The 25,959-nt window shown below is 36.3% G+C and overlaps 1 protein-coding gene across 2 annotated transcripts in view; it reads left to right on the forward strand.

Moving 5' to 3' along the window:
* Positions 1-25,959, forward strand: part of LOC145673477 (uncharacterized) — a 493,254-nt gene that overhangs the window by 417,848 nt on the left and 49,447 nt on the right. For both annotated transcript variants that reach the window (XM_081743210.1, XM_081743209.1), the window contains exons 2-4: positions 10,199-10,632; positions 17,134-17,389; positions 23,884-24,066. In XM_081743210.1, the coding sequence (XP_081599336.1) occupies positions 10,199-10,632; positions 17,134-17,389; positions 23,884-24,066 (873 nt within the window). The remainder of the gene's footprint in view (positions 1-10,198; positions 10,633-17,133; positions 17,390-23,883; positions 24,067-25,959) is intronic.

The raw sequence follows: 25,959 nt of genomic DNA on the forward strand, positions 1-25,959 counted from the left end.
CTTATTTTACTTCAAATAGGCTATAAGCATAATCCATACATTAATTTGTTCTATAACTATCTCAAGCTAAGGTGTTTTTTTTTTTTTTAATCATTTACTGCATTCAGAACTTTATAAAGGTCTTATGTTGAATGTTGTTGTATACCTTAACTTGAAAGCCTCTAATTCGCCTAAGGAAAGTCTAAAATCTGATAAAAATTACTTACAATGTGATCACCTTAGTTGTATCAATAATATACTAACAAATAGGTCAAAAACCCAGGTGGGTTTTAAAGTGGGTTTTTTCAGGTGGGTCCAACCCGAAAAAACCCGGTGGGTTTTTTCGGGCTGGGCCCACTTGGGCAAACCCTGGGACAAACACCGTGTGCGTGGGTTTTCTCGGGTTCTCCCGATTCCTCCCACTATCTTCATTTCATTCATTACTCATTATCACCGTCTCCTTTAGCCTAACCGGCATAACCGTGGGACGTAGAACTCAAAGATTTCATTCATTTTCTTCGTACTACTCTTCGCAATAGTTTATGTGAAGTACAAAAAGTTTTTAAAATTATTTATTTATTTTTATTTTATTTTTTGCTCTAATTAACCATAGAATTTCAATGATGTCACGCAGAGACGTAAGCAGACTACAGCAGAGCCGTAAGCAGCACGCTTGACTACAATTCGCGTGGTCCGAAGTTCGAATCCTGGTGTAGGTACAGTTGAACGACCGAACTGGTTCCACTATAATCAGTAGCACCACGTCTCCTTTAGCCGCGCTAGCATAACCGTGGGACGTTAAACTAAAACAAACCAACCCAAAAATCAACACAATGCGTATTACTAACTGTAATTGCATATACACTGAAAAAAGTCAATCCCAGATTTCAGGAGAAAACGAGGATAATATGCTTTCTGTTGGGAACACCATGACAACACAGTGGTATCAATCGTAATACTGGTGAAACACCTTCATTTCCTATGGCGACATAGTCAGTAAGTGAGAGCGGTGCTTACTGTTTTCACAGGAGTAATTGGTACTCTCACTTACTGACGTACGTAGCCACATGATATAACGGTGTCGCACCCAGTATCACAATTGACATCACCATCTTGTCATGGTGTTCCCAACAGAAAGTATTTTATCCTCGTTTTCTCCTTATATCTGGACTTGGCTTTTTTCAGTGTAGCTAAATGGTATGGATCGAGTTTGAGGCGGTCGATGGTCAAACTAAAACAAGTGAAATGTAATTAGGGTGTAATTAGAACTTTTAATTAAGCACGGTTTTAATCTAAAGTGAATACCAGGCCTAACAAGTAAAGGTTCTCTCCCAAGAATCGGGGATCCGGAAACTGCGCATATATTTAGCTAGAGGAGGGTCATGAAGGCATACTGGTGAAATATGCCGGGCCGACAGCAAAGGATAAATCCAATATGGCCTCCCGAAGGTCATACCAATCGACTTTTGCAAGCAATCTGTCATCCACTTCCCATGGGCAGATTGACTTAATATTTTGCAGATTGATATATGTATGAACACTACACATCTATTGCTTTGAAATTTCGCGGACGTTGACGTATTGAACCAAATATGGCAGATCAAAATGTCAATGTGTCAACGACTGGTGTCTGGAAAACGAATTGTACTGTGAAAGTACAATATCACTAGGGTCTATATATACACTAGCTGAAATACCCATTCTTTGCACGGGTCAGATAAAATATCTATGTAAACAAACAGAACAACGGAAGAAAAAGATATCGGACGTTTCTACAACTGTTACATATCCTGGTAAACACCCCCTGAGACTCCCTGGTTCCCTACCGATGGGGGCTGTATTTGGAATTTAACACTTACGGGAGTATCACCATTGATCTCAGCGACCGCGAAAACTATGAATTCGACACTAATATCGGTCATTCTACTACTTTTACATATATTGGTAACACCCCGCAAATCCCTCTAACAGCACAAGATTTGCTAGGCATGTGCCATTTAGATGTCCCAGCTACTTTTTAGGTACCGGACATTTGGCACATATGATATTCAGGTGCTAAGTATGTACTTCAGATACTTATAGTGTTAGGTACTTGTTACACCTAATTGATATTTGTAACTATGTATCACAAATATAGCATTTATATACCTGGCTCAGTTTCGCACTCTTACAGTCAATTGTTTCAATGTCGTCAATTGGGACATATATCTGTCATGTTCTAGGTGCGTCCTTTAGATACATACTGCTTCAGATACCCTAACAGCACAAGATGTGCTAGACATGCATCATTTAGGTGTTCTAAATTCATCTCCCACATTTGATGCATTTGTTACGTCTTTTTCTAAGCAAGAAACGCATCAACTTTATTAGATGGAAACTGTTGCCGATCATTTGAAAGTGAATATGTAAGAACTATGAAATAAAGTAAATAGACACTCGTCATTTTGTTATAAAATTACATGGCGAGCAGATTTTATCTGATCCCAAACGGTTATCGTCGATATACGCGGTTAAAGGAGCACTCTGATTAGCCAAATTCAAAAGACCTCAACAACTTATCCCTCTACAAGCGACGCTCTCTTCATCACTTCCGTGGCCAAGTCTGAAGAGCACGCGGCTAGTAATCCAAAGGTTGGTGGTTCGCGCCCACCCTGGGGTACGTTCTTACCTGTTTAAAGTGTTTTTAGAGCATCCTTAATGTAAACTTATTACGCTTATAGGCGATTTAACATATTTTGGGGGAGTAATTTTGTGGTTCATTGACGCTTACGGCATGGGGAACATACCTAGAACATAGGTACGTTCCCCAGGTACATGTCAGGCATGTGCCAGGGACGGACATTATAGACTGTGGTTATCATTTGCCATCCATGTGATTTTTCTCTCAGAGGTACATAAGGCACATACTGGACACATTCCCATGTTCCTCAGGAAACATGATAGGCATATGCCTGCTATGTAATTGTGCTGTTAGGGGCCCCCGGGTCGCATACAATGGTAGCTGAGCTTGAATGTCATCGCTAATGGAAGTGTCCGAGAGAACTATGAATTGATCTCAGCGACCGGTAAAACTATGAATTTAACACTAATATCGGTCATTTTCTACTACTTATCGGTAACCACACCGCAAGCGCTCCCCGGGTCGCATACAATGGTACTGCATTTGAAAGTTATCGTTAATGGAAGTGTCACTATTGATCTCAGCGACCGCGAAAACTATGGATTTGACACAAATATCTGTCATTTTGGATTTTTTTTTACATGTCTCGGCATCTCCCCGGTGACCCCTGGCCCATATGCAATGGTAGCTGAATTTGAAGTCATCGCTAATGGAAGTGTCACCATTGATCTCAGCGACCAGGAAAATATGGATATGACACTAATACCTGTCAGTGTTTAAAATTTTTACATGTCTCGGTAACCCCCGCACGCAGCCGAATGGGGTGAATTTGAAAGTGACCCTCCTGAGACTCTGGTTTGAATAAAAAAACACATAGTCTTGGTCTGGGGCCTGGATCAAGGTATGACCTAAATTTGACAACTCTCGGTCCACTCGTCTGGTCCCCAGACCTCACACAGACAGGCGGACAGACAAACACACAAACTCTATTTTATTTATATATATACGGGGTGTTTCAAAACGACACCGACAACGTTTGGGAGGTGATTCCTGACACCAAGATAAGACAAAAAGTATAAACCATCCTGGGTGCACAAATGCTTCCTTTCGGAGTTACAGGCTGCCGAAAACATGAAAAATGAACTTTAATGGTCCATAGCTCCAATAATATGGGATCTACCGTAGTCGGGTCAAGACATCACCTAAGAACTAGTATGTGCCCTATCCAAATATCCATGTATCAGTATCCTGCGGTACTTCTGCAACAGTTTTTACAGAGGTAGTTGGTGAGTACTTCAAATTATATGCCCTTAGCCAAACTCCCTCTATGAAAATTGTTGCGTGAGTACCGCAGGATTATGAAACATGTATTTTTGGATAGGGCACATATTAGTTCCTAAGTGAAGTCTTGACCCGATTACCGTACATCCCATAGTATTGGAACTATGAACAATTAAGTTAATTTTTTCATGTTTTCGGCAGCCTATAACTCAGAAAGTAAGCATTTTTGCACCCAGGTTGGTCTATACTTTTTCTCTTATCTTGGTGTCAGGAATCACCTCCCAAACGTTGTCGGTATTGTTTTGAAACACCCTATATATATATATATATATATATATATATATATATATATATATATATATATAGAGAGAGAGAGAGAGAGAGAGAGAGAGAGAGAGAGAGAGAAGGCTACACAAGCAGTGGATTTTGTTTCGGGAGAGGTTTGAGGAACGGGTAAGAAACATTTGTGCTGTACGTGCAGTGCGAAAAAATGATCACAAATTTATTTCGGAAGAGGCTTGAGCGTGATAGACAGCCCCTAAATACAGGACTGTACATCAGTCAATTGTTCCCATATTATTTAACACTGCGACAAAAGGAATTTTGAGTGAAGGCAATTTTAATTTTATTAATATTCGAGACGAGACCGAGACTTTCGAGACTGACCTAAGTCTCATCTCGATTTATAGAAGCTTGTCTCGGTCTCGTCTCGGTTATATAAAATCCGTCTCGGTCTCGTCTTGGTATATAAAAGCCCGTCTCGGTCTCGGTACCATCCCTACCAGGTTGGTCTTTTTTCTTATCTTTTTATCAGGAATCACCCCCAAACGTCGGTGTTGTTTTGAAACACTCTCTATATATAGTCTTATATATATAATTTAAGTTCAGTAATTACAAACTAGTTTTTCTATTTTCTATTCACAACACAGTAGTCAATATTTCTTGTTCACAAATTGGAAATTAACTTAGTTCTGACCAATGACGCTGATCCTGGGGGGCTGGGGGTCCCGCACCCCTAATCTCATGTGGGCCCCCCTATTGTATTTATGAATATATAATATTTGACACAATTTGAATGCAATTTGTCTTAAAATCCTCATATATATACCTTCTGCATCTGAATGCTCTCTCCCAAATTTACGGAGAAATCGGCGCCCTTGGTTCTGACATATACCGTAATTATAAAATACATTTGTTTTGTCCCAAAAGAAAGCAGGGAATTCGTGTTACTATTCTGTTCAAAATCTCTTGTCGTCGCGAATTCTGTCGAGGAATTTGAAGCTTAAAATATACAAAACGATAATTATGCCTGTTGTTCTGTATGGCTGCGAAACATGGTCACTTACTCTGAGGAAAGAACATAGACTGAAAGTATTTGAGAACAAGATCCTGAGACGAATATTCGGACCCAAGAGGAACGGGAATGGGGAATGGCGGAAACTTCATAACAAGGAACTGCATAATTTATATGGTTTACCCAACATTGTTAGGGTCGTCAAGTCTAGGAGGCTTAGGTGGGCGGGTCATGTAGCTAGAATGGAACAGAGTAGAAACGCTTTCAAAGTCTTGACTGGAAGACCAATCGGAAAACGACCATTAGGAAGACCTAGGCGCAGATGGGAGGACAATGTTAAGATGGATCTCGCAGAGATAGGAATACAAAGTAGGAACTGGATCCAATTGGCTAAGGATAGAAGTCAGTGGAGACCTTTTGTAAACGCAGCATTGAACCTCCGGGTTCCATAGGCCATAGAGTTAGTTAGTTAGTTTGTCCCAAAAGAATTGAGTAATATTAATATTTACAAAATTCTGGGAAGCCTTAAGCCCTCTCAGCCCTCGTCCTTGTTTTATATACACAGGGTGGCCCAAAAGTAGGTACACAGTACCGTACAGCATTTTATATGATTTCTTATTGTTATCCATCAGGTAGACTTAGTTTCTTTATTATTTGTTCTTAATATGTTTTAACTTACATCTTAAGCTCACTTAAGCTTACAGCCTAAGCAAATAAACACATAAACTAGAATGTTATACTTGATCAATGCAGTTGTGAATACCTACTTTTGGGCCACCCTGTATAATACTTAGCATTAAAACATAATTATTCTATGTGAACATCAGGAAAGTAAATCTATCAAGAAACAATAAATCAAGAGGATAACTATTGTTTAGCTAAAACATAGCTTCGTTTGGCATGAGGCTTTTGATAGAAATCAGCTTCTCACATAACTCTGTGCCTCTTATGATTTTTGCTTATCACCTGACAAAAGGTCATCTAGGTTTTTGCAGAGAAGGATATAGTCTTCTCTCTTGGAAAGTTCATCAAGTTTAAAAGGGAATTCAACTTTTAATGTGTTGCGTTTGAATTGTTCGAACCTTTCCTCTACAGTGGTTCGGGCGGTGTCAACAAGTGATAGAACATCTCATTTCTTAAACGCTATTGTGGGTCAATAGGTGGTTGATCGTCAGCTTCATATCCAAACTGCATCTTCTTCCTTCAGAGTCGAGAACTTTTTGAACTTTCCTTCCATTTGTAAATCTTTAGCTAGCTCTTTGAGTTTCACAGTAGCTCAAGTGGTAGAGCGTTGGCTTCGCATTCGGGAGGTCGCGGGTTCGATTCCCGCTGCCGACCATCCTGATTGGGGTTTTCCAGGGTTTCCCTCAATCCTACCAGGCAAATGCCGGGATGGTACCTACTAAAACAGGCCCTGGCCGATACCTTCCCAAATCCTTTCCATTGTTGTTGTTGTTGTTGTTGTTACTGTTAGATATCCAGTGTAAAATGGCCTCAGAGCTGTATCTGGTAATTGTTAAATAAATAAAAAAATAAAAATAAAATAAAATAAATTAAATTTTCGCGAAAATCCGTTAAAAAGAAAGTTGCCAAAGGATTTCCAAATGATTACGGCTTGAGATAAGTTAATAACTTTGGTTGCAAAATTTTACTTGCCATGTTGGTATGAAAAAGAACACCGCACCATGCAATTTAGGATTCCAAGAAATCAAAATCTTCAAGTGTTTCTGACAAGTAAATTGCCTCACTTCTAACCTCGTCTTCGTATTCTCGTAGGGACCCCAAAGGGCTTGTCGTACTTGTATATACAGTCTGGCACCTTATTGCTTTAAGGCATTCGATTTATGCTTCCACGGATAACGGAGGATCCTTCGTTATGTGTTTGATAAGCAGAGTTCTCAGTTGTCAATTTTATCGTAACTAATTTCAAGTAGAAGCTAATATTTGAAATGGATTTCTGAAAATCTAAGAAGAGCAAATAAACAGAAAAAAGGTCTAGAAATAAGATACCTAAGATTGGTGAACTAAAACAAAACCGTAGATATTATGACAATATGGCCTTGTGTCCATCTTAAATAAAGAAAAACACAGCTTTCTTACAAGGCTGGCTAGAATATTTATTATAAAAAATTAAACTAGAAAAGTAATGGTTTCGGAAGTGTAGCACTTCCTTCATCAGACTACACTCTACAATAGGACTGTGCCATGGAAAATCAGCGCCCGGGGCGAGAGTATGCGACAGTGCCCCATATATATATATATATATTCCAAGCAATTTTTCCTATCTTTTTTTCTTCCCCCCAGAATTTTTCGCCCCCCTTACTTCGGCGCCCGGGGCTGTGGCACGGCCCTGCTCTACAACTCCAGTTGTAGTTGTAGAGTGTAGTCTGGAGAGTGTAGTCTGAGGAAGTATGTGCTATACTTCCGAAACCGTTACTTTTCTAGTTCAATTTTTTATAGTAAATATTCTAGCCAGCCTTGTAAGAAAGCTGTGTTTTTTCTTTAAAATAAAACCGTATAGAAGAAGAAAAATGTTTGGAAATATTTCTAAAATTTAGAACGCTGTAATACGTAAGATGGGCAGAAGCTTTAACAAAGATACAGTAGAGCTTCCTCGTGACTAAGTGGTTAGTCTACGTGCATATGGCGTGGGAGACCTGGGTTCGATTCCCGGTGGAGCTCATGTGGTTCGGATCCCGCGTTAAGCAGTATGTCCACTTCTCATACAACCTCGCTGGTGAAAGAAACGCTAAATTGAAGGTGAAATCAAATCAGAAATGTGATAAATTTAATCTAGCGTTCCTTTTGAAAAGTTTGGTCCTATTCAGTTGATTAAAACGAGTCAGATATCTTTGTCAGTTTACAGATATAAAATCCTTCAAATTCTTGACTAAAAAGTGTGAATAACAGTATGTCACCATTAAGTTATGTTCTAATTTCAACTAGTGACGGGGGAGTGAATGCGAAAACGGACTAACTACATTTTTGACGAAATTGAGATAGTGGCATTTCTGTTCTGATCTGAAAATTTTATCATGCCGGAATGCACTCGTTATAACAACTTACACCATCTGTTGGCAAACTAAAGAATTTACAGACTTGGTTCATTCTCGCATAATAAACTTTCAGTTCACAATATAAATGTCCTTCTACTTCAATTTCGTCAAAAATGTAGTTAGTCGGTGTTGGCATGAAACTTTTCCCCCCAACTCCAGGTTATGAAGCAGGGGCATCATTTAGGGGGGCAGGAGGGGGCAATTGCCCCCCGAGAGTTTGAGGAATGTATATAATTTAATGGATTTTATAGTAATATACTAGTACGTAACGTGAAAATCTTATGTCGGTGGTGCTCTTGCCCTCCTCAAGAGAAGTCTGAAATGACGCTGCTGTTATGAAGGACTAAAAAGTGTATATGAAAGTTTTAACTGTCAAACTGTGTCAACGGCTACCGTTCAAAGGTCTTTCAGCATAATCAATCCAATAATAACATCACAAAAAAATCAATTCATTGGAGTTGATATCGGATACTCATGATACCGAGTGGAAAATCGGAGGTTCATCATTGGACCACTGCATGAAAATTTCTGTTGAACGAGAAAATGTCCCCATTGAAGAATTTTGAATTCATTTTCTTTGAGCGGTATGCATCTAAAACATGAAGCAAAATTCACTTGGTTTAAATAGAGAATGCCTTTGCAAGAATTATTACAGCATGTAACATAATACATATTAGTATTACATTACATATTGTAAAATCACATATTACATATTAGTAAAATAATAAGTTTTTTATTACATTTAATTATCTGACATAGACCTCCTATAAATTATCTTGATATTAAATTTAATATGATCAGACATTTGTAGTAAAATGTAGACAACCATATAAGTTTTGTGTTTAATAAGTTGCAAATAATTTTGTGATGGATGAATTCGAAATAAGCGCTATTTTGAAAAGCTTTACACAGTAGACCTAGTTCAAACTCAAATTTCTTTGCTGTCTGCTATTTATTTAGAGAAATCAAGAATGAATTAAAAAGACAACAATAGTACAGTTTTAAAATCATAGTAAATATAGGCTTCACTCAGATGTAGTTGTAGTTGTATTATAATTATTTACTATTTATTGAGATTTATTATTTACTACTTACAGATTTATTTAGTAATTTGAATTCGTTTCTATGTTCTTCGTTCTTTTTAAGAAAAAATAAATAAAGAGAAATGAAACAATAAACAATGTTACAGTTTTTTTCATCTTGTATTATTTTGTGGACTATCCTGTGAATAAAACTTATGTCAACTTCATTATTTTAAAACTGTATCACCAGTGATATATTTAGGATTTTGTTTCAGAGTTGGAGGCTAAATACAAAATAGCAATAAACTTGGTTTTATTATGATATTATGTATTAAATACCGGATGGAGAAAAGTTTGGCTTATTTTGGGGGGAGGGTAATCTCAAGTCCTATAGGCCTTTATAAGTACGCCTCTAAGTAATGCCAATCGTTCTCTCCACGGATCCGAAAATACATCTCTCCCCAAACGATGTTTTTGAAAGAAATCCTGAGACCAGGTAGTTGAGTGCACAGTTTGTGATGCCGCAATTGTCGGACAATTCACTAAGTTCTATGCTGTAGATATGAGATTTAATGGAAACAAACATTAGTTCAATTGTTAGCATTTTGTTGGTTTTAAATTGCCTACTTTGAAAAAAAAAATCGCATATTGTTGCTTCTTATTGAAAAAGAAAATAAGCAAGAAAGGTAAGAGTCTTAGCAGGGACGTACGCAGGAATTTATTTCGGGAGGATTCTAAAGCGTTTCTTGGGGGGATCAAAATACAATTTGAGGCTAAATTATATGAACATTTTTAAAATTGCCTCTAAAAGTAGACTACATTTACAAAAAAAAAAATCGGAATTTCGGGGGGGTCCGGGCCCCCAGGACCAACCCCCTGCATACACCCCTGAGTCTTAGTAACAATACAATATTCTTAAATTGTTCTATTCACTATTTACTTCTAGGAGTATCGGAATCTGCACGTGATGTTTTAGAAGACGTAAACTTCGGAGTATTAGATGAACAAACAGAGCAGAATGACTACCCAACCGCTGTACATCCGTATGTGGTGCCGGAGAATCTAAACTTGTCATCACCAGGAACAAACGTCTTGTCTAATGTTACAAAGGCAACTACCATACCTTCAAAATCAACACAAGATAACCCACAAAGCACATCTGCTGTAACTTCTCCGAATACTGAAACATCAACCTCATTGTCAACATCAATTACGGTAGAGTCCAATCCAACCACCAGTACTTCTACACAATCAACGGTAACCCGTGAGACAACTACGGAACAGACAATCCCATCTACAACGATTCCTCCTGACTCTTGTGTAATAGGTCACGAAAACGAGTGTCCTCCAGACAGAGGTTATATTATTTTTAAACAAGAGGTAAGTCATATATTCAAATCTTTCTGGTTTAGCAACCATTACCACTGTATAGTCAGTGACGGTTTTTGAGAGACGTCACAGTAGTAATAATTACAAGTATATTGCTTCAAGATGAGGGTAGAAAACTTGCTTAATATCCTAATTCTGGTATCCGAGAATTAGGACAGATAATTTTTTTCTCCTATAAATTGTAGCAATAAAATTGTAATTTCTACCGATCTGACTTCTCTCATGAACTGTTCCGGTTTTTAAATGAAATAACGGTCAGCCCTCTATAGTCAATTAAATTCAAACGCACGAAGTTTTGTGTAATTCACCGGAAATCAATACAATACATTTTAATACTTGCTTAATGGTCCTTAGTGATAAAAAGCTTGTTATCACAAATGAACACGATATTTTCATATGTTTAGTTACAGGTGACGTTAGTTGTATTTGTAATTAGATTAATTGGAAATATTGGAGTGACACAACACGTTTCGTTACCCAGGATTATTAACTAGTTCCTAATCTTATAACTTCTTAATTTTACTTCTGTAATATAAGAAATCATAGGATTAATAGCAATTTATATTAATAATTCCAGTTATGTCCTCCACTAATACCAATTATCAATTTATCTCTTCATTCAATCTTGACTTTAAGAAGGAAAAGTTCAAAAAAAGACTTAAAATTTTCAAGGGAAGACTTGAAGTTGAAAATATTATTTCGTTTAAAACTTCTACTTTGATAAATGTTCACTCCTGGTGCTAGGACCCTGGTTCGATCCTAGGTCATGTAAGTTTGTGGGGACAACATTGTATTCGTGAACTTATTCTAGATTTCTCAATTTCTTCCCCCATTGTCATTCTACAAATTCTCTCACGGTCATTCACTTTCATTAACCCCTTACCACATGCCGTGCCATATATGGCACATACCCTTTTTTCACTTTAGCTTTTTTTGTGACTTATCAAAAGCACCAAATGACTGTTTTGTCTGCTGTGTGAGATATTGACGTGTATGAATAAGAGATTTTGGTGTCATCTGGCATGTTATTTGTGAGTTGTATGTGTGTCATATATGGCACTTAATTATTTCTCGTCGGAAATCTAAAATTCAAGTTTTTCCAGTTCCCATATGAGGATTTCCAGTACTAATTATTTATTTTCGCTAAAAAAAAAAAAAAAAAAAAAAAAAAAATCATGCCGAAAGGGGTTAACCAACATCTCCTTTAGTCTAAAAGGCATAACTGCAGGACACAAAACTTAGAACTTTCATTTCATTTCACTTCACTTTTTAGGAATCATATAATTAAAAGTTTATTCTTTCTTCTTATTTTAGACTTTTGACTTTCAAATTCTGAATCTTTACTTTGCCTCTCTTTAATTAAAACTTAAGGTGCGCGTTTCAAATTTTAGGAAGAGGGAGTCAAAAGAAATCAATTGAAAGTAAGCAGTAACTTATAAATGTATAAAAAGGTATAATCAATAGCAGAACAATACGTTTCAATCAAGGCTCACTTAGATTTGAAGAAGGAATTTGGAAGTCAGAGACTATTAAGTACGTACGTTTAGAATCAGGTTCTGCTATTTAGATGAATTTACGAAGGTTCGTCATGCACCAAGAGAGAGAGAGAGAGAGAGAGAGAGAGAGAGAGAGAGATGTACATGGTTCGTAACTTAAGGCACTGGATCAGACTAAAATTCTAGATTAAAAGTAGCATATTTTTAAAGTTATAACTAGGTCCCGGATTTTTATGTGCTAAAAAGCTGTAAAATATTTATTTTTATGTGCTAAAAAACGGAAAAATATTTGCTAAAAATTAAAAAATATTGAACAAAAATAACAGGGAAAAGTATGAGAAAACGCCCAACATAAGAAAAATAAATACTGGTACTCACCAATAGCTCCTATTCATCAGATGTCGAGATTCCATGCGCATTGCAGTGAATAACTAACAAATTGTCCATCGTAAAGCCATGCCTATTGTAACGCAATAATGCCTTATATTGAGAAAAGGAACGTTCAACATCACACGATGTTAACGTAGAGTATTTGAAAACGGGTATATCGCAAATATTCACACCAACTTCACTTGTGTTTTGGCGTTCCCATACTTCAGATATAATACATAGGGTTTTATCCTGTTTTCCTCAAACAAATCCTTAAATTCTTTTTCTTTCGACTTCAGCTTTCGAAGCAGAAAGAACATTCAGCTTTCTTTCAACGCACTCTACTTCTTTACCCGAAGTACTCAATAAATCTTTCATAGTTTCTAGTTTCTTTATAGAATGAGTCAAGGAACCGAAATTGGGATATATGAAAGTCAAGTCATATTTCAAGCTACTGTCACTTACTAAAAGGATGAACCGTCGTCTGGGTTTAATTTAGTTACTACACATACAAATGCTTCAAAATGATCCGCATAATATAGTACTGCATTAAGCCAGGTAAGCCCGTGGTTACTAGTGTTATAGGAAGTGAAAGATTGGGATTTGTTTCTTTGAAAAGTTCAATTCTAGTTTGCGGTTTTACGGAAATGTTTTCCCATTTGACACTAACTTGTCCACTTTAGGATAAAGGGTTCGGATTTTTTCACAATCGATGTAGGGCGTGTACGACACATGTCACGATTAATCATGTTAGGGTAGCATATGGAAAGAGCTTTACCAGCTTTCCTCGTATAAGGAGCACCATCAGTCAGAAAAAGCAAAACATTGTCGTGTTTCTCACATTGGTCACAAAATGTGCAGATTCATCGAACAGCCTGGCAATTGTCAAGAGATTTGTAACTGAAAGTTCTTTAAAGGCTACGAGTAACTAATAGCCTCCGTAACTATAGTGATTTCGGAGTGATTTTTGTGGTCGCTGTACGACGAAAATTCAACATGAGTTCCTTGAGTGAGAATATCTTACGTATCAATTTTGGTCAAGAAGTCAAAAGCCTACTTCAATTTTTATACATGAATGGATACGAAACACATTCAAATTAACAACTGATCAAATCCATAGCATAGAACTGGATTACATAAGGAAACAACTGTATATTAAGCTAGTCAACAAGATGCTGTGTGAACGAATTCTCTCTTCAACTAATGGTGAAGTCAAATACACCGATGGCCACAAGGAACATTTACTTCCTATTGATCTCGCTAACAACAGTTTTACAGTCGTTAAAATGTCTTTGTGCCCCATGGAACTTAGTAACCAACAGTTAACTCGAGTTTTTTCTCAATATGGAGAAATACCGTCATTCCTAGACGAACAGTATTCTGCGGACCATGTGTATGTCACCCGTACTGGACGTAATTTAATTAACATGAAGGTTAAACAAAATATTCCTTCATTTATTACAGTGTGTGGTTTGCGGCTATTTTGTAGTTACTCAGAACAAATCCAAATTTGCGCATTGTGCAATTCACAGGACCATTTTGTTCAAGAGAGCCACAGCAAAAAAGGTCCGCTATTCAAAGTTAATCCACAATTCGAAGTTTCCAACCGCCACTGCTTCGTATATCTCATAATCTTCTCATGAAAAAGATTCTTTGCACACTCGTAACTACACGGAATTTCCTCTGTTTATTTCTGCTCGCTCTGGTGCTTCTTCTGCTCTGGAAACTACTACAGTACCCCCATCTAATCCTGATCCCAAGGCCCAGGAAATTATCCAGGACGGACAATTTGCTCAGGTAGGTGACCGACCGTCAGTTCAGGATTTAAAAGTTGATCCGAGTGCTCCCATGGACCAAGATAATCAATCTGACGTGCACTTGGTAACAAACTCAAACACCATCCTTGACAGGAGTGTACTCACACTTACTAGTGACTCTGCCAGTGAATCTGATCTCAGTGCCTCTGTATACGAAAAACGTAAACTTTCCAAACTAAAGGCACATGTTAGTGGAGTTTCGAAAATTCTAAAAGAGACCGTACTTCAGATGTTACCCAAGTTTCAGGTGCACGAAACCGGGACACTTCGAAAAAGTTGAAAGCTGGTACCTCGGATGGAGACGACTTATAATTATCTCCCTTATTATATTGTGGTCTCTATTTCAACAATTTATGCGGTGTTTACCATTTCGCTTCACTCTATTTTTGTTTCTGTTTATCTTTATGTATAGTTTTAGTTTTGCTACCATTAATTTAAATGGAGTTACATCTCCTGTTAAACAATAAGCATTAAGAGACTTTATTAGAAAGGGGATACTGATGTGTTGTTCGCTCAAGAAGTGGCCCTTCAAGAGTACGGTTATCTTTCAAATGATGCATGCTGTTCTTGTTTTACGCAGAATGGGCTAGGTATAGCTATCATCTATCGTAGTGATCTAGAGTTTAAGGCCGTTAATGATCATCCAAATAAAAGAATCTCCGTTGGGATGCTTCAACATATCAAATTATGTAATATTTACGTCCCGTCTGGTTCTCACAAAAAGCGAGAGAGATAGGATTTCTTCAACACTGACCTTGCACAGGCTTTATTTAATGGTACCAACCCTTGTATATTAGGTGGAGATTATAATTCCGTTTTAAAGCCTATTGACTAGACTCCAAACTTTAACTTCTCTCCTGAACGCCAGCGAATAGTAGACACATATAATCTAATTGATGTGTGGAGTCAACTTTCGACCCACTGACCCAGGTCACTCATTTCATACGTCAAAATCATCCAGTCGTTTGGATCGTTTTTACATAAGTCGCTCACTGGTTGCACAAGTACGAGATGTTACCCTTGAGCCTGTCTGTTTTAGCGATCACTATGCTCTTATTATGAGAATAACCCTACCAGTGTCAAAATTTTTGAGAAGTAGTCCCCTTTGGCATTTTAACACTTCTATAGTTATGGACCCTGAATATCAGCTTTTAATTAGAGAGGAATGGAGAATCTTGTTTCCGTTAATATCACGCTGTCAGGGTAAACTTATGTACTTTTGGGACAACCGAGTTAAACCTAAATTTCGATCCATCAGTAAGCAATATTGTATCCAAAGAAACCAAGCATATAATACTCAATACAACTATTACTCGCGCCTACTCAAAGAATAAATGCAAGAACAGATGCGAGGCCGTCTGGTCAGGCCTCAAATACAAGAAATCAAAGCCCATCTACTGTTATTACATAAACAACCAATGCTCGTTTTTTTTTTTTTTTTTTTTTTTCCTTTTTTGTCCGAAGCAAGATTGTCCCAGCCGATGACACGGAACAGGCTAGCATTGCATAAATTCAAAAAGAACGACTCAGAGGCAAACAAAAGTTGATCTTGTCCATTAAGGGCAAGGATGGCCAAATATATGAAAGTTTGCAGGTACTTCCCCAATTTGTTCAGCATTATAAAAAACTGTATTCTGCACCTCAGGTAACGAATGTGGATGAATCTCTTTTAGACTTTATCCTTTCAATCCTAGATGTTAATGCTCAAGAGTATATAAACAGTCCCTTTACCAACGATAAAGTTGAGACCTCCATTAGATTAGGCAAACGTGGTAAATCTACTGGAATGACTCTCTTCCATTAGAATTTTATCTTAGTTTCTTTGATATTCTTGCCCCCTTTCTCATGGATCTCTTCAATGAATATCGAGAAAATTTGACTGCAGAAGAATCTCTCTCTACGGTTATTACTGTTTTAATACCTAAAAAGCATAACTCTACGTCTATTGATAATTATCGCCCGATCAGTCTTCTATGTGCAGACTTAACCCACAAACGCTCCTTGTGCCACCAGTGACTCGCTTTATTTTTCACTACGTTACCTGAGCTATATCATTCATTTAGCCAAAACCCCGTTGTTCCACTTCAGGCACACTACCCGTTCTCTTGTTGTACGAATTTCGTTCAGTTTTCTTCTCAGGTTTTCGATGTAACACCGTATTGTCCAGGCAGTTGCTAACGAATAAAACTGGTCTTGGGCGTTTGTGGGTTAATAATCTTAACCCGATGCCTAGCGCTTCGTATGAACAATTATATGGGAGAGTTACTTAGTTCCTGTCAATACGGTCATGCAGAAAATTCCTGTGCAGTATAAACAAATACATTTTGCAAACTATTTGGTTGTCTTAGCTTCATAAACTAGTATGCACTTTTCTTAATTGTAAATTGTTATCTATATTTTAACCAACATGTTTTGTCTCGACTGAATAACAGCCCAATGTAATGACTATAAACTCTTTGCAATAATTTGATTGTCTTACCTTCATAACACTTCTGTTTACTATTCATCACTGTCAATTGTTTCTACTTTATTCATTATTTTAAATTTTTTCTTTCAATTTTTTTCTAATTTTCTGTTATATATTTTTTCAACCCATTGCTTCTGTATTAGTTTTGTAACTGCCCAATGTCACTGTAATTAAATTGTCAATAAAGTATTTTTTTAAAAAGTCCAGAATCCAGTATGGATGATGCGAATTACGAAAATAATTCATCTTAATTAGGTAGTTAAATATAAATATTTAAGAGAATTTTAAGTTTTCATCTAAACTTTATATTCAAACTAAATCTTTCTTTTTTATTTTAAATCAGGAAGCAAGTCATTTTCTGCAGGGAAAGAATGGCAGCTACATTCGTCTGATCCTGAGCAATACAAGCTTGTTAAAAGACGAAACTTTAAAACTAATTTCGGAAAACAGAACTACAAGTGTGTCAGTAGACGATTTCCAGAACAAATCTATCATTTACTATGCAACTAATACTAGCTCATTAAACATCACATTCATACCACCGAAGAAGCCAATAAATGGATCATTGCATGGGATTCAGTACGAAATAATTGAGTGGGGTAACTGTATTTTTGTTATTCTTACTTAGAAATGCATAGAGCAGATACTGTGCATGCATTCAATTTACAGAATACATAGTATATCAAGCAAGATGAAGTACGAAATTCATTGAAAGTTATATTGACGTAGCTTAGATAATAAACAGAAATATAAATTTGCATCATATTGTTCGTTAAAAGTATTTGTTATATATATATATATATATATATATATATATATATATATATATATATATATATATATATATATATATATATATATATATAAAACTTGAAACTGTTTCGCAGGTGAGAGTTTTAAAATTATTATCTCATGTAAAGTAAATTAAAGATATTCAGGAAGGAATTAAGCATTAGTTGCACTTTAGTATCTTTAAGCATAGATTTAATTAAATTTCATATCACAATACATTTGTATTATAAGTAACACATCAACAACTATATTTAACTTCAGATCACGAAGTGTTATGTAGATTCAATTAAATTTTAAAAATCATATTTATTTTTCTCAATAAATCACTATTACAATATAGCATTTTAAGTAAAACAAATCAGATGCTGGGTATAATACTTGGGGAGTTCAGAAATGATTGGCACTACAATTAATTTGTTTTCACAGGAACCATTTATTGAACAAACCACTACAGTTTATTGTAGAGGTATTCCCCGGCAATATCTATGCACCTTCGCCACCGTTCTGGAAGCTTCCTTATTTGTGTAGCAAACCATTCTTTAGGGGTATCTCTCTGTCACTGGCAGACAAATACGTGGAGTTAATAATTTGTGTTGAACTTTTTACCTCTCATGCCCTCTTTCATTGTGTCGAATAAAGCATAGTCGCTAGGAGCCAGATCCGGCGAATATGAAGGATGCGGCAGTACACTAAACTGTACTTCATGAACTGTGGCAATTGTCTGGTGATTGACATGTGGCCGTGCATTGTCGTGTTGGAGAAGAACGCCACGGCTCAATTTTCCTTGTCGGTGTTGGATGCGTCGGCGGAGCCTATGCAGTGAACTGCAGTAGCTCTCACTGTCGATGGACGTATTGGGAGGGAGCCATTCCACCAGCAGTATCCCTTTCTGATCCCAGAAAACGGTCGAAATTTTGCTTCCGCACGAATAGTCCCATCCATGCTTTCTTGGGTCAAGGGCTTCCAGTGTGCCTCCATTCCATGGACTGGCGTTTCTTTTCTGGAGTCTCGTAGAGGAACGAAGTTTCGTCGACTGTGGCCAGACGCTCAAAGAACTCGGTCGGACTTTCACTGTACTGTTGCATCAACTACTGGCAAATCTCTACACTCTTTTGTTTCTGCGCAACGGTGAGGTCATGAGGAACCGATTGTGCACACACCTTGTGCAGCTTCAAATCCTCATGAATGATAGTGTAGAGGGAACCCCGTGATAGACCTGTTTCTCTCTCGAGTTCATCAAACGTGATTCTCCTGTGCTCCATTATCATATCATTCATTCGCGCGCCATTGTTTGGTCTGCGTGCAGTTGCAGAACGCCCAGTGCTTTTGTTTTCTGCAGCACTGTCTTTGCCTTCTTTGAATTCAGATACCCAACGAAACACAGATCTGCGACTTGGTGCTGTGTCCCCACATACGGCTGATAATCTGTTGTGGATGTCTGAAGTATTCACTCCTTCCCTCTAGAGAAACCACACTGTCCACCGTTGCCCATGTGTGTCTGCTTCCATGCTGTCTTTTCTCTGTCCACCAACGTTCTGGCAAGTCGGAACAACTGCTGCTACAATGTGCTACCTACGGAAAGAAACAAAACCATTTAGTGGAGTTTGATAGTACTATAGTCTATCTTAATGCATACATCAACAAACATTTCAAACTTCTACTTGGCACCAGTTATAGGGGGGAGTGCCAATCGTTATTGAACGAACTAAATATTTTTAAAATTAATGTAAAGATAAAATCATTAGTGCGACTAGTTGTATTTTAGAATTTCTAAGACCAGTCCATATTTCGAAACATAGAATCAAAACAATATCTTTTACATATAGCTGTAAAAAGTTGATATCGTAAATTTTCTTGGTATCAGCATTAGTATATACTGATTATTTTATGTGAAAGTTTGGGAAAATTGATAAATTCTCGCAAAGAATAGTAGAACTAGTTAATTTCCAAAGATGACATCGACATCCTATATCTTGATCTAAAGATAGCTAGTTCCTTATTGGAAAGTAACTGTATAGCATTGCTGTATACTCAATTAAGACATGTTTTGTATTCTGAAATTTAGATGAAGTGCTAAGGATTATATGAGTATCGAAGTTTTTAGTGTGTTTTCTAACGGAGGATATTATGTTTTGAAAAAATTGTTAAGATAATAGAAAGAAAATGGTATAATAATTAAATCGTATTTGATAATTATGAATGCAATTAACATGTGTATATGCAGAATTTTGGAATCGCTGGGTTTAAACCCTTAATTTAAATACATCAGAATGAAAATTGATGGAGCTTTATTAGTATGGTGTCTTAAACAATATAATTATGAAGTCCAAAAAATCTCACTTGAAGGAAGAGATGTATCGTCATCAAGAAGGCGGTGAACAGAATTTATCCTGTAAAGTTTGAAAAGTCATTTCTTCTGGATATTTCAAAACAGAAACTTCGTCCTTGTTTCATTTTACAGAGAATACGTTAGAAATCGTTATTTATCATGTTTGCTTGTCATTTTCTATTATTTATCACGTTTGCTTCACTATTGCCATTTTCAAATATGGTGCCTTAAAGTAATTGTGTTTCAAGATTTAACTGTGCTTAACTTCGGAACGAATTCATATGTGGAAAAATATCTTGAAACAATCGTAATTTGCTTTATCAAGAGATTCCGAGGAGTCCAAAAGCATTGCTATATCTTTAAAATTAAAAGAAGTTAGTTTGTTTTGTGTACTTGGGACTCCAATTTTAGATTTTTAATGTTTATTATTATTATTTCGTTAAAATTACTGAATATGTTGTAATTATATTTAAAGGCTGTTCGTTAAACTAATTATGATTCTTTATCGATCGCAAGTGTGAGAAGCAGCAAGTAATGACGAATAGCCAAAGCGCAGTTGCTAGGACTAATTGAAGGCTAATACAGTAGAAATGGAATAAGTCTTTGTGTTTGGTAATCTAAACAAGTGGTTCTCAACCTTTTCAAGCCTAGTGCCCCTTGGGTAAAATGCGATTGTTCTGAGCGCCTCTCGTCATCTTAATTTAATCCACCTATACACAGACGAACGTAAGATGTGGACGAACAGTCTAATATCCAGAAAACGGCTTCAGTTTTTAAAACCAGACTTGAAAAATCTACATTATTATTTATAAAACGTCTAAATTTGGTCATTTATAAAATGCATAATGACTTTTGATCATTTATAATAAGAATAAAGTTATACAGGTCATGAAATCTCAAACACCGCTTAAACAGTTTATCTCCTCCCAATTGCTCCTTTTTATTCCAGCGTTTCGTTTTGAAACGGAAACGCCCGCTGGGAGCGTTAATGCTCAAGTTGAGAACCATTGATCTAAACTATGGAACAGCCAAAGAGTATGTCATGAGTGATGTTTTGGAGAAAATAATTAAGTAAACGAAGAAAGTATTTTCTCCGATTGTGTCTTGTTACACACTCTTTGAGTTATTTCGAGATTGGTCGGTTGGACAGGAGTTCAGTTCCTTTCGGCATCTAGTCTATATGAGACGTGGAGTTACAGCTTAATGGGTCCGAATCACGCAAGTTTTGCTGGGAATGATTTATTTCAAGAGTTAATTAAAACACATAAGTACTTAATTAAATAACAGCTTCGATACTTAACGTTGCAGAATAGATGATTTAAACGATCTCAGTGGGACATTCGGCCATCACTCTAAAAGAATAATAAAGAATGAATAACAATTTCACAAATGTAATACTTGACTATCTCGACAGTAATTTAACCATTGATCATCGAAAGTACGTAATATACTACCATTTATTAGAAGACCAACATTACATCACTATTTTACTAACCTTGCGGAGAAATTGTCTTGTTTATACCTCCAAAGAAGGAAAGATGGATGGAAAGCGAAGAATAGGAAGAAGAGGAACACAGGAAGAGGAACGATGATTTGAAAAATAGAAAAAAAATATTGAGCGTTAAAAGAGGAAGCTGAAGACCGAGAAGCGTCGAAGAAACCTTTCCAGGCTCAAATCTAAAACTTGAAAATAAAAATAAAAATAAAAATAAAAATTCTTCATTTGTCCCAGAACCTGCCGAAAGACAGAATACTTAATAATAATAATAATAATAATAATAATAATAATAATAATAATAATAATAATAATAATAATAATAATAATAATAATAATAATAATACCAAGACTTATCCTTTTATCAAGATATAATCGACATTTCCTGTTCTGTTACAGTTTGCAATAGCCCAAATTTCCTTTTCGCTGCTGATTTAACTGCTAACAATACCCCTCTGAGACCCAATTGCAAATAAATTTTAAAATGTAACTTTTAATACTTCTGTATACAAAAATCCATTGTTCTACAAGAATTGTACATGATACTAGACAGTAAGATACAGGGTCTTCTGGAAAGAATAGTGAAATTTCATTGGACTGCTGTGCAGGAGTGATGGCACCTGGGTTATTGAATAATACGCCGTTCCATTTGGAAACTCAAATATCTTTTTCAGTGCAAAAATAAATGCAGTGCTCCCAGAATTCAGTATACTGTGACAAAGAAAAAACATTTTAAAGTGTTTTTGCATGTCAGTATGTTTCTTGTGAGGTTTTCTTTAAAGATATTGAGTAAAGTGAAGAAATAGATCATGTGAACAACTTCAAAGCAAGAACCAACGAGGGAGTTGGTATTCTTACAGAAGTCGTGCTCGACAAAGTCTGGGCCTGTACGTGTGCCCTACTCTGAATGGTGCACTCATAGAATGACAGCTTTCGCTACATACTGTCGAACTTTCTAATACGGAAAGAAAACAACTGTTCAATTAGAAACAGTTGAGGTAGAGAAGAATTAGGAATATGGACAAAATCTCGCGGCCGAAACCTCGCCGTCCAAAACCTCGCGGGCCAAAACCTCGCCTCCCAAAATCTCGCGTGGCCAAAGCGTCGCAGCCCAAAATCTCGCCAGACCGAAACCTCGCCGTTCAAAATCTTGCGTGACCAAAACCTCGCGGACCAAAATCTCGCTTGGCCAAAAATTTGCGAAATGAAACCTTTCCTTAAAATTTACCCAATGACTTTCTTAATATGCAATTCCATATTACTACTACTACTACTACTACTACTACTACTAATAATAATAATAATAATAATAATAATAATAATAATAATAATAATAATAATAATAATAATAATAATAATATACAAAACATCGTGTGTGTGGACTTCCTTGGGTAATTCCATTTTTCCACTTTCTTCATTCCATCATTTCCTTTATCCTGATCATCTACGTCTCCTTTAACCTACAGAACATAACCGAGGGACGTAAAAACTCACATATTTCATACTTTCATAAATATTATTCGATTTTGTTAGAATTTCCTAAGGTCACCGTCAAAGTGAAATAAAAACCATCCCAGGCTCAAACTTCATCTATATTGAAAATTTGATCGAGACAGGTCGGGTGGTTCAAGAGTTATAAGTCACAAACGGGGTCAATTTAATTTTTATGTATTTCTATATGTTTCCCCCTTTCCCCCCGCCTTCTCGTCAAAGTGAAATGATAAAAACCATCCCAGGCGGTAACCTGATTTGTCTGGCAAATTCGATCGAGATTGATCTCTTGGTTCAAGAGTTATTAAGTTTTATTTATTTTTATATATCTCCCCCTCCACTTCATTATGCTGTCAAAGTGAAATTACAAACGACATCCCAGGCCCGAGCCTCATCTATGTTGAAAATTTGATCGAGACCGGTCGGGTGACTCAAGAGGTATCGTCACAAACATAGTGATTTTCATACATATACAGATTTTTAAAGCACGCGTTAGAATATTTTCTTGCCATTATTTTAATGCAATTATGTGTTATTACAAAATATATGTACATATAGCAATATATAGAGCATTCTACATCAAAGAAATGGTCGTGACAAGGTTTTATGACGATATTTCTTCCCAGGCAAGATTATGTCCCGCGTAGTTTAGACCAGGCGAGATTCCGTGTCCAGAGATCAGGACCGCGAGGTTTTGGCAGGCGAGATTTTGGGCCGCGATGTTGTCACCGCGAAGTTCTGGCCGCGAGGTTTTGTACCCAAACCGAAAAATTATATTTTTACTTATCGTATATAGGAGGTAACTTCGTACAAGTTTCAGCAAATTATGTGACTCTGGGCATCAAAATATTTTTGAGTTAACATTGAGTGACCAACATGCCTTTTAATAAATGGCTTTTTAAACTGTTGAGGTTATCTTACAACAGAGAATTAGTTTAAGGTATTTATTTTTGTCATATTTAACAAGTAAATATATTTATTTCTAGGAGAAACAAATACAAGATTAACAGAGAGATCCGGAAAGATTGAGTTTCCTGGTTCAGATCCGTATCCTGATAATGGATGTTGGTCATGGTCTGTTGTAATAGAGAAAGCAGCCGAGATTCTTGTTACAATTCATAAAGTGGATATAGAGAGCAGTTTGGGAGATTTTCTCACTATAAATCCAGGTTTGGACGTCTAATTTTATTAAATTAAATAATGCTGAAACAAAGCTTTCATTACAGTTTGAACACGTTTAATAATTTTAAAAATTGCAAGAACTAGTAACTTAATAAATTATTTTTTTTCTCTTGAGTAATTTGAATTTTTCTTATAAGTAAAAAATGAATTGTTTTATTTTATTCAATACTAGGATTGCTGAGAAGGAATAGTATTCCTGAAGTTAAGCACAGTAAATTCATTCGTACCCTTTTTTATGCATTAATTAGGTATTCATAAATTGTTAAATAGTAGTCACTAGAGTACAGAAATTTCATGGCACTTCATGGCACTATACAATACACGCCACCTTGTTATATATACTGTACTTTCTGCTGTTAAGATATTTGTTTTTGTTTTAAGATATTCAACTACAAAAGTGGGATTATAAATATAACATCCAGTAGAGAAAATAGATTAAATGGATAATAATGAATGTTAAATTTTATATCAATAAAGAAATTAGATTTTTTTACCTCAAATAAGTGTGATATTAGGTGGTAGAGTGACAGGAGCAGACAGGGAAATGATATGACGAAGATATGATACACTTGAAAAATTTTTCTCCCCTCTTGGTGAGTTATCCGTGTCCAAATTTTGTCCGGCACCATCATCATGTAAGATTAAACTATCCGATTGTTATTTTAAAAAATCTGAAATCACTTCGTCAGATCAAGAAGAAATCGAACCATAGTTTCTACTTCTAAATTGATTTTTTTTTTCAATAGCGTTCTACGGCAGTACACAGTATCCGTACTCCAATGTATCAGTATGCTTAGCATGCTACAGAGTTACTTGAATGCAAAAAGTTAGTAATACCGTATCTGCAACAACAACGATGCGAATCGCTGTATGCTTACCTTAGATGTCCTAATTAAAAGTCGCTAGTTCTTTTGTAAAGCTGTGACAAATAGTTTAAGGAAATTAAAACAAAAAAAAAAAAAAAAACGCTGATCCTAGAAATCCTTGTAAAGGCTCCAGGAAAATATTTGGAGCAAAAGACAAGAAATGAGTGAATTGAGAAGGTTTTATCATATGAAACTACAATTATGAGCCTGTTACCAAGTACAGTGCCAATAAATGGACTCAAAAGTTTAAGATGAGCACAGCTCTAACTCGCATAAGAAACACGTCCAGGATACACAGAGGAATATTGGTTGGAGCAGGGGTGCCCATCCCCCCAAAGCTGATGGCGCACTCCCCCCCAAAACTAATAATCTCTTCCCTCCTCAAAACTCAAGTCCTCTAAAAACAATTGCCCAGTGTAGCAGTAGTTTTTATAGTACTAGTAATTGTTATTTTTGTTGTTGTTTTTATTTCCTGTAGTAGTATTATATAATACTTGTAGTAGTAGTAGGGGCAGTAGTAATTATAAAAATGGCATTACTTTTATTAGTAGTCTTGGTAGTGTACAATACTAAATATGTTCTATAAGGATATTGAAGGGTATAAAAACTTCTACACACTGTGTATGGCACAGGTATTCTTTTTTTACAATTAGTAGTATTATTTTTTTTCTTTACAAAATATTGATATAATTCCCTTGTACATGAAAAGTAAGACGCAAGTTACAAGTTATTGAGTTTGATACCAAAAGAAAATGTTGTCCTCGAAATTAGCCTACAAAAAGAAGTGATATCCAACAAAAAACATTCCTGTAAAAGAGCCAAGTACGAGTGGCCTTAAAAAGAATTGAAGTCACAAAAATAGGCGCCAAGTTCTGGTGGACAACAGTTACAAACACTCAAGGAATCACTTTCAAATTTAGATTTGAAACTTGGCTGTTGTCTGTATGGTTACCATTAGCTCACATTTATGTCAAACTACTTTATAACTTTCAACAGACAACATAGGCAAGTTTC

Source organism: Thermobia domestica, chromosome 16 (genome assembly GCF_964235325.1).
Source record: "Thermobia domestica chromosome 16, izTheDome1.hap1.1, whole genome shotgun sequence".
In the NCBI taxonomy this organism is placed as follows: domain Eukaryota; kingdom Metazoa; phylum Arthropoda; class Insecta; order Zygentoma; family Lepismatidae; genus Thermobia; species Thermobia domestica.